The 10,817-nt window shown below is 39.1% G+C and overlaps 1 protein-coding gene across 3 annotated transcripts; it reads right to left on the reverse strand.

The window, feature by feature from the left end:
* Nucleotides 1-5,123: 5,123 nt before the first annotated feature.
* Nucleotides 5,124-7,855, reverse strand: LOC147615768 (putative inactive receptor kinase At2g26730). 3 transcript variants are annotated; one of them, XM_086778366.1, is made up of 3 exons: nt 7,631-7,855; nt 6,420-6,902; nt 5,124-6,292 (listed from the first exon to the last, which is right to left on the reverse strand). In XM_086778366.1, exons 2-3 carry the CDS (start codon nt 6,898-6,900, stop codon nt 5,517-5,519), a joined length of 1,257 nt encoding a protein of 418 aa, XP_086634492.1. In that variant the 5' UTR covers nt 6,901-6,902; nt 7,631-7,855; the 3' UTR covers nt 5,124-5,516. The 3 variants fall into 3 exon arrangements, with proteins under 3 accessions (XP_086634492.1, XP_086634491.1, XP_086634490.1); XM_086778365.1 differs by having other exon boundaries at nt 6,420-7,007; XM_086778364.1 differs by having other exon boundaries at nt 6,420-7,855.
* Between the last annotated feature and the right edge of the window lie 2,962 nt (nt 7,856-10,817).

Raw genomic sequence — 10,817 nt, forward strand, 5'->3', positions numbered from 1 at the left:
AATCTTTTATAATAATAAAAACGAGTAGCAACATAGGCTTACACATACCAAGTGGTAACATAGACTCACAAGTGCCACATCATCACTCCAAAAAAAATAAAAAAGTACCACATGATAACTAGGCTCATGTGTGCCACATGTAAAAAACCATAAATTTTATTATTATTTATTATTTAATTCAAATATATATATATATATATATATATTAGAAAGAGAAAAGAGAGAGAGAGAGAGAGAGAGAGAGAGAGAGAGCATCTTCCCCCCCTGAAAAGAGAACCAAGAATAGAACCTAAACAGGGAAGAGCTCGTAACACAACCAAAGCTGACAAAATCCCAAGACTCAATCAGGCTCCACCTCTCCCTCCAAGGCATAAAACATTCCCACAACTATGCAAATCAAATGAGGTAGATATGCCTAGGTCATTGTAAAGCTGCGTCCCCTAATTATTCGACAAGCCACTCATTTCACTCACAATTTACCAAAGTACATGCCATATTGGGTATCCTACATTCTTTCATATTGGGTGTCCTAAATTCTTTCATTCCATCCTCGTCGCCGCTACACATCAATACTCAAGTCCCGATCGCAAACCATGTGTAAGAGTTGAAGAAAGCTTCACCGGAAGGAGATTTTACATGAGGTTCACCTTTCAATTTCCATGCATGACACCTGAAATATACACATGGTCTCCATATCGAGTGGACATAACAATAGACACTGATATCTCAAGCACCTACATTAATCGTCCAAGTACATTTCTAGATGGGGGGACCTATCCCATGGTACGATCCACCGTCTGGACCTTCCTTAAATCAGTAGAAACCTTCTATGACCTCTTCTTCGGCCCCACCACCCATTCATCCACATTACATCTATCCTGAATGCTTGCTAATACCAAATCCCTCAAGCCACCCGGCTCCATTGCAACTATAGGCAAAGGCAATTGCCATGCATCAACCATCTAATAATCTTGATTCCCCAACAAAAGAGATGTCAAGCAAATGTCAAAGAGAGCACTAATAAGAGAGTTTAAAAAAGCAATTAAGTTGGAGAAATCTTCAAGGTGGAGGAGTACACACAAAGCGGCACACCTTGCGCTCATTTCCCATACATGTCACCTGCATATTTCACTACGGGCATCACTTTTTTTTCATATGTCAAATCTCACGGCACACACAAACATATGCACTTGTAAATAACCTTGTCAATGCCAACCCTCTAGGGTATATCTTTAGGTGGGGGGATCATGGCGGGTGCTACAAGCCCGGTGACCCATCGCTTAAGGAAACCTCGACCTTGCAGACATTTCCAATAAGCTTCAATTCATGCAACCTTTGCTGTGACTCCAATTCAATGCTAACAAAACTTTGTCCTGGTCAACCTATTTGCCCACGAAGAAGCCCAATCTCTAGGTATCATGTAATAAGCTCAGGTAATAATATCATATCATGTGCCAAGTGAAAAGATGCATGGGAGAAGAGAGCTTGAGCTCTTGCAAGCACCCACACACTCACACAAACCCTAGAAGAGAACACACAAGGTGAGAGGCTGAAAATTCTTCTTCTTCTTCACACAACAAAAGAGGCCTACAAAGAAGATAAAGTGACTAACACACATAAAAGAGTAAATACAAGCGGTCTATAGTGTGAACACTCTAAGTGGAGTGGGTAGATGTGGACTAGTCAGTGTAGTCCAGCTGTAGAATCTCTGGGCAAAGATATGTTAGTGCCAGCTCTATCAAACCCGCCCGTGTTATAAATGTCGAACGGTCATGCAGGCACCTTGTGAGTGTCAGCTCATGCTGAGCTTGACATCTCAACACCAAGAAGATTAGGACCGCCATCTAACCATGCAAATCATTCCATGGTGGTCCTGGCACTCATTCCGCTACTCACAAGGTGCATACCACTTCTTCCAACTACCTAATTTTAAAGGGTCCCAACTATTTTCCCAATAAAAAAGGAGGCCATATTGAAGGATCCCATTTCCACAACCAAAAAGGAGGCCTTGCATAAAGAACTTCTACATCGCCTATACCTTACTTTCATGCCACCTTGACAAGATGCCTCCTACCACTAGGGCTACCCAAATCTTCTCACCACTTTGCCCTACATCTAACTACTACATGCCATTTAACTTTGCATGCCAAATGCATGGCGTATCCTGGACCCATCCACACCTTTACACCTTGGCAACAACTTCACCACTGACTTGGGTAATGGAAGGATATGGTCACCATTAGGAAGAGGGGTATGCTAACCACTCCATAGGTTAGCATGAATTCACCCATGCCCTACCTATCGTAAGGTGCTTTGCCATCTTACCCGCTCAAATGGGTACTTATCTTTTGTAAGACGGTGATGGAACATATAAAGTGGCCTTACCTTGTGTTTAATGTCAAATAAAAAAGTCTAAGGACTTCATGTACATACGTGATTAAGACTAGTAATAAAGGCTACACCATTTTTAAGCTTGGTCCGTTTAGTGTGAAAACTAGTCACCTGTATATAAGTTATTTGTGACAATAAGCAATACACAATCATTCCCTTGCAATAGAATACGTGTGAGCTCTTCTTTTCCCTCTTCTTGCTTACATGTATGATATTGAGTCTTGCTTGCTTGATGGATGCATGCTACATAGGATTGTTTGTAGGTTTTCCTCTTGCACTAGCTTCCTCTTCTTGCCCCGTCTTTGGTGAGAGAGAACCATCGCAAAGGACTATCTCTATTTGTCTCCATTTAGGTAAAGAGAGCTCTCCCTTCACCCCATTAGCAAGGAGTATTCCACTGCGACAATGGAGCCACACAAGCTGGCACACCCACATTGGGAAGTTGCATTTGTAGCTCAAAGGCAAGGCCCAATGACACATGCTTCAGCAAAGCTAAGGTAAGATCTTGTATATTGATGCATTTGCTAGCTTCCATCATATCAAATCATCCTTTACAACATTATGCGCCCTTCTTTTCATAGTGCATATAGCCTTTGTTTCAATGTCCTTCTAGATTTTCAGCTAAGCTCTCTAAATGGAGCACGTTCCACACTAATTTACTTTATTATCGATTTTTATATCTTATTCTCTATGAATATTTTATTGTTTCTGTTAATTCAAAAGTTGTAATTTCTTAGATTATATTATATCTTGGGCTCTAGACCCTTTCTATGGCAAGTTATTATGTGTTAGCAAATTTGGAAAAATGACTACCTAAATGAAATGCAAAGCCACAGGCTCAACTAATCATTCACAATGAAAGAAACTAGGACGAAAATAACTACACTCTTTGGAAGTTTAAAATCAAGGCAATCTTATTTTCATGTGAGCTTTGATATGATATTAGTTTATGCTCCACTATCACTAGTATTATTGATTTTGTTATGTCATTAATTTAGCATGATTCTACGACTATAGAAGCTTGGTTGATTCTAAAGAATGTGAAACTACTAATCAAACAAGGATTCACAACGTTAAGCATTAGCTTGCCTAGAAGAAGCTTTTTGATGCAGAAGTAGCTTTTTAAGGTGCATAAGTGTCTTTCTCCAAAAATATACTTCACTATGGATTCTTACATGAGTAGTCAAAAAAAGGACTGGTATACATCCTAACAACAGGTAGTCAAAAGGACTGGTATATGTCTTAACAAGAGGTAGAAAATACCATCTTCATAGAGGTCAAGATAGATGCCAAGTACCCAACTTAGGGCACAAGTACTCTCTCTTATGTTTCAAGTAATAGTGTTACTAAAAACGCTTTCATATGTTCTCTATGTACCAAATAATATCAAGAGGAAATTGATCTCCATCACGAAAATTGTCGCTTGTAATTTGAGACTCAACAATGTTGCTTAGAGAAGAACCACACATAACAAACTCTCTAAACTTTTAGTGTTATTAGCCAACCCACTAGGGGCACAAGCATGATAGACTTGGGCACCTACGCTTTGGAGTGTTGAAAGAGATGCATAAAAGTGGGCTTGTGGAATACCTACTAGATGCCACATGCATGTTAAGCTTGTATGATAGACATGCAACATCGACAACCATTTTTTCAAGAGGACAAATACAAATACCAACCTCAACTATGAGCGGTTCTTCCTACTTCATGTTGCTGATAGACAACTCCATTAGGAAGACATGGATGCTTTATTCAAAGGATAAGATAGAGGCTTTTGAAGATTTCAAAATTTTGCTATCAATGATCAAGAATGACACTAAAAGGAAGCTAAAGGAGTTTCAACTTGATTGGAGTAGAGAGCTCACTTCAACGAGATTCATAGCCTAGTGCAAGGAGCAAGGATCAAGCTTTAGGTTACCACCCCTCGAAGTGGTGATGTGAAACCAGGCATACACATATGAATACTTTGTTTCTTTTAACCTAGAGTTTGATCCCTAATCTTATTACTATCTTCTCTAGCCTATTTCTACAGCACTTGATTTTTGGAACTTGTGTCTACAGGTCAGTACGTGAAGTAAATTAGCAAAGTTACCTTCATTGTTTCTTTTGGTCTGTAGTTAAGCATCATAAGAACCCTCTCCATGAACTTTTAACAGTCAATCCATTTCAGTTGGTGATTAAGAAGATTCTCTTTTCTCAAATACTTCAGAGCTTTGTAAAAGTGGTTGTCCTTCACAGAAAGATTAGATATGTTTCCTTAGCCCCAGTCCATTCCAACCGAACATGGTGAATACAAAATAAATGCAATTTTGTAGCCCTGCATGAGTCTCTTTTGATTGCTAACCAGTTCATGGTAACGTCGAACCAAGCATAATAAAGCATTCACTTGTCGACGAAGCAGCTCATCTCTGTAAAAGTAACTCAAACAATTTCTATCACAATGCTTTATGAATTAGAACTTGGGCTGTATGCATAGTAAAAGCTTGGCCAACATCTAAATAATAGGTGAGCAGGTCCATCAAATTGAAGCTGATCCATACTTTGGAAATCAACAGCTTGTGAACTCTACAAGAAAAAACATGATTGCCCTGGAAATAAAAATGTGTGGCATGGTGAACACCTGTACTCAGTGTGTGTCCAGGTCGAAAAGACAAATTAATACTGCAAGCTGCCAAGTAATTTGCCTCAGTTGATGGTGATACTCAGAAATACCATGAAGGGAAGATGAAAGAATATAAAATCATGGGTACCAACTAATTAAAAACTAGACCACAAAACGAGCTTAGATATGTGACAAGAAGGGTACATGGGAAAGATATATACATGGATTGCAAAATTATGTCTCGAATAACCTTGCACAAACAGATTCGAGTAGATGATGATACCTACTTATCTAATAAGCAGCAAGTCAATTTTTCAGCAATGAAATAATTGAGATAATTATATCAATGCAACAAGCACACTTATTTAAGCACCTAAGGCTCCCGACAACCCTGGTATGTAACTAAGGCATAACAACACTACTGGGTAACCACAACACAGACAACACCCTGGCCCTGAGCCCACCACCTACCCTTCATCACATAGGTAGCTAAGACGTGCCACTACCCAGGCCTCAAGCCCACCTACCGTCCACCATGCATGGAGATAATGCAGTGTGCTGAATCATCATGTGGCATCGAAGTGTTGATATTATGTGAATCATCATGTGACATCGAAGTGCTGACATTATCGTTATGTGAATCAGAATCGGACGGAGTGTCGTAATCTGACATCATTTTCTCACTAAAAGGATCACTTCTTTTCTCCTGAATATATCTGATGTCCTCCATCATTCTCAAAACCTTCTTCATCGAAGGCCTTGATTCAAGGCGAGTGGAAACACACCCTGTAGCGACGTGCAGCGTCTGCACAACTGCGCTCTCAAAGCAAGTGGGTCTAAGCTCTGGGTCGAAGACATCGGCAACAGAATTCTCCTGGCTTGTCTTTATCACCCATTTGGGAAGGTCCAAGTCAGGCAAGCTGTTTCCATCCACTAGCTCTTCGCTTGAACTAGCTGCATGATGAAGAAAGGAGTCTGGAGGGATCCCAGTTAGCAGCTCCATTAGAAGCACACCAAAGCTATACACATCCGTTTTGAAATTGGGTGCCGTTGCATCCACTAGCTCAGGAGCTTTGTATCCCAGAGTGGCCTGATAAGCAAGAGTAGTAGAGCTCATTTGCACCAGGCTGTACTCAGACACGAATGTGGTGAAATTTGTATTCAAGAAGATGTTGCTAGACTTGAGGTTGCCATGAACTATGGAGTGTTTGTGAAGATTTTTGAGGGCGCGAGCCACGTCAATGGCTATGGCGAGTCGAGTGGGCCAATCCAAGGGGGTGTGGTTGTACTGTTTCCCACCTGATCAAAACAAGAACAAAATTTGCAAAGTTAACTAGACATGTGAATCTACGAACTCGAACACCTAGCCGCATACCCCGGTAACATGGGTCACGTGTGAAGAGTAAATACAAGCTAGTTGGTATACCTTGGATAAGAGAATACAAGCTCCCCAAGCACAGGTAGTCATAAACTAGGAATATCAAGGCTTTAGAGTAGTAATAAGACTGAACTGGGAGGACGTTCTGCATGTGTAGCTTGCAAAACTTGTTCAGATACTGCTCAAAGTCTTTTTTCTTCAGATTGGCTTCCTTCAGGCGTTTCAGCGCTACTATGGATCCATCTTGTAGTATCACTTTGTACGTCGCCCCAAGGCTTCCCTTCCCCAGCATCTCAACAGAAGACTTGAGGATGAATCTGAGGTTGTAAAGGCCCTGTTTCTTGTGACCCTCGCAGAAGACAATCTCCCCCGTGTGCCCATACAGGCCTGTATTTGGCATATGGGTTTTGCTGCTACCCGAGCTGCTTCCTTTTTCATGGTGTTTCTCTTCCACGACATCAGGGGTGGCACCCAGATCTGATGGTGTCCAACATCTCTTTGCAATGCAGATGATGGCAAGCACGATCATGCCTATGATAATAGCATACAAGGCCACGATAAAGTTCTGACTTGAAGAGTGAACTCCTGAAGGATGGCCACCTCCAGATTGGTCCATGGCTTTCACCCAACCCATGTCTAAGAGCATCAACTTGAACAACCAGAAAAGGGCAAACGTCTTGAAAACAGCTGTATACATTCTTGGGAGATATTTGCTGATGCCTATGGGTTTTGATGAGAGCAGACTTGGGGAAATCAAGGAAAAACATAGACATAGAATTTGATTGCAAACATGTGAAGCAACTGCACAGCAGCCCAAATTTGATTGTAATATCCCTTTCTGGCATAAGTAGGCAAAGCAAATGAGCAACAGCCCTTTAGTAGGCTAAGCTAAATCAATTCAATTTATCCCACCCAGGTAAACACACAAAGAATTGTGGGCAGGCTTGAAGGATTGTGGAATTTTCCTATTCCTAGGGTAATAAGAATTACAAGCAAAAAAGGGTCTGTGGTCCTTATTGGGGTGAGAAGGCCATGTGATATACATTAGGAACCTTCAATAATGCTTGCATTTGGCCAACTGGGGCTTGTAGGGAACCAAAACTGAGAAACCCAAAATGGCTGATGCAGTGAAGCATGTAATGAAGCAGAGAGATGGCCAAGTTAAATGCATACATGCTATGTACTGTTGACATGTCTCTGCAATTACTTAGATACTGAAATGGAAGAAGGGGCACAAAGCAGGGGCTTTGAAGACATACCTTAGAAGAGGGAGAAGCTCCCATGGGGGCTTTGTTTGCTTTGCTTTGTGAGGCGCAGAAACGGACAAAAGAATCGATAAGAGATGAGTTGAAAGCAGCGTCGCCAGATGGCCATCCCCCTCTCTTCCAATCGACCGCCGAGAGACAGCCTCGACAGTGTCGCCTGCACACACTCACACGTGTGTGATCATGTGTCTGCATACACATATATATATATATGCTTGCATATATATACATATACCTTACAGTTCAAAGACTTCAATACTAGTAGAGTTTAGATTAGGATATCCAAATAGATTGTATTAGGTGCCAAGAAAGGCCCCTCCAATAATATTGAATGATGATCTCCTCCCTTGTATGTCAAAGTTCAACATGTTTACAAGTTACAAGAACTTCGATTTTGAATCCCCGACAGAAATTCCCTCTGAATTATAAGTTCTAAATGCCATGAGTTATATTATTTTTTTGTTGGAGGAGCCTTAAGCATGACATGAATGTGATAATTAAACTTGATGGAGTAGATTCTAAAATATTATTACGATATAGATATCATGGTCTCTCTCAAACGAAAGGTTTCCTTTAGAAGTTAAGAGTAATAACTATGATCAATTCCTCTTTGTAATTTTTGGTATTAAATTTTTTTTTGATGTAGAAAAGATCAAGATAGCAAGCCTAGACCATGAATGTATACTATCTCATCATGAGTGTATACTATTGGATCTCATCACTTGAAATTAAATTACAATCTTGTAAAGACATTGAATTAATCATGGCGAAAAGACAACTTCTTACTATTTATTTAGAGAATGTTATGTAATTCAAATTTTTCCCCTTGCATTGATATTATGAGGCTTTTCAATAAATTCACCTTGCATTTTATTTTATCTCTCCAAGAGATACGTTTTCTTCGAGTTTTTGTACAATCTCTTCTTTTGTTTTCTCTATATTCCTTGCAAATTTGTTAGCTTCAACCTTAATGTCGATGGGGCAGCTCAACTCTCTCATTGTCATTGAGTCCTCATATTTTTTGGAGCTTGATTGGTGTGAATGCTCAAAATATATATTTTTTGGTAGGCCTTTGAATGCTCGGGCTCAATGTGTCTCTTTGATGTCTTTTGCCATTCAAGATTAGCGGCTTCCTTTGATGTTTCTTTTGCCATTCAAGATTAGTGGTTTCCTTTGACGTTTCATTCGAGGAGTTTAGAATAACTAGAGTTAGGTTATAAATCTTACTTGATTTGGGAAATTTTTATCCATGTAGGTTTGACCACTTGGTGCAATTTCAACTACTCTTGGAGTTTTAATTTGATTTAACTTAGAGTTTCTAGGTAGTTCGTGGAAGCTTTTTCTAGGTAGTTTGTGGAAGCTTTTCTAGGTCATATTTATTATATGCTATTTATTAATTTCTTTGATTTCATTTAACAAGATTTAACTGAGGGTTTCTAGATGCTTTTTTCTAGCTTGCATTTATTAATATGGCTAGTTATTATTTTTTAGCATTAATATGTATATATATCTTCATTTATTTAATAAACTTAGCCTACATATTGAGCATTATGACTATATATCAAAATACAAGCTATATATTATGGGGAGGATTTTCAAGACCACATTCACAAGATGTGGAATTACTAACTTCACCTTGTCATGAACATCAATAACTAGATGGGATGGGATGTAAGAAAATATGACTTGTTCTTACACAATTTAAACAACAACATCTTCCACAAGGTAAAGAAAATTGGTGCAAGAGAGATGACGAATAATACTAAATTACCATTTGCAAACTTGTGTACTTTGGTAAATAGATTTGATGGTCATCTAAGTAGACTCTTAATTGGTAATGTCATGCATGAATAAGGGTGCATGATGTAGCAAAGTTATATCTAAACTTAATGATCTCAATGTGACAAAGAGGTTGCTAAACATGTCTATATATGGTGAGCAAGGTTGTACCATGTGACTAGTCCTATTGGACCAAACCAACATCACCCAACCTCCAAGATCATACTAGGTCTTAGCATAGCTCCCATCCAAGATCCTCTGGTTTCCCATTCAAGCCTCATCATGCAACCCAAGAACAAGGTGTCCAGGGATTTTGGATCCATTTATTATATTTAACATAACTACATTCATTAGAGTGAAAGTTCTAGAAGGCCCTATAGCATATATAAAGTCACCTCCACATATGTTCAAAGTAGGCTACGACGCCTCAAATTTAGAAAGGCATCCCAATCTAAAACCATCTAGGAGAATTCATAATTAATGAAAAAACATGGGAATATAAATTCCATGGAGTACTTCTCATAACAGGAACCCTAATCTTGGTGACTAAGGACCCTGAAAGGGTCTTAAGAGAAAGCCTATTGATGAATTATTTGGGGACCATCATTTTGCTAGCAAAAGGATCCTAGAATAGCCCATTGCCTCATTTTAAGACATTTAAACATGTGGTGTATAGTAAAATTGAGATAATTCATCTAAAATGGGTAGAATATGAATTAAGAGAGGAAAAGTTAACTTCACTTTTTCTAATTTAATATGGTAATGAAGATCAATAAGCATAACCAATCGAGACTATAAAAGTCAATCCTAAGAGCAGGCACGATGTGGGACCCTTGGTACCCTAGCAAAAGAGTCGTAGGAGAATTCCTTGGCATCAATTAGAAAAAAGATACCCCAATCCCAAACGGCTAACATGTAGGCTAAAGATCCTTTTACTGGTGAAAGGGCCTTGGGAGAAATCTTTAGACCCTTTTTTTAGTTTGAAGAAGTCATGATTTGTTTAAGTTGCATGCCATGACTAATGCGTCTCTATGATGCGTGCATATTAGTAGGTAAAGACCATAACCAATGCTTTTATTCATTTATGTCTATAAATAATGCACAAATAGATAAAGCCCATGCATAAAATATTAACAACGCTTCCATATATTGATGAAATGAGGCTCCCTTCCAAGAGAGAATAAGTGGTATAACCTAAGGGTTTTGGTAATCCATCAACTCTCATGGAATTTTTACACCAAAGAAATTAGCCTAAAAAAGAAGTTCGCTTACTTCTTCTATTGGGACCTTGACAAAAGGGTCCTATTGTATGTGTGATGTGCATTAAGAAATAGTAAAATTCAAGCCAAAATAGTTAACATTCCTCTATGTAAGTGAATTGAAAAGATATTGCTAAGGAACA

The sequence above is a fragment of the Cibotium barometz genome, chromosome 39 (genome assembly GCF_041138505.1).
Source record: "Cibotium barometz isolate CiBa-2024 chromosome 39, ASM4113850v1, whole genome shotgun sequence".
NCBI classification, from domain to species: Eukaryota; Viridiplantae; Streptophyta; class Polypodiopsida; order Cyatheales; family Cibotiaceae; genus Cibotium; species Cibotium barometz.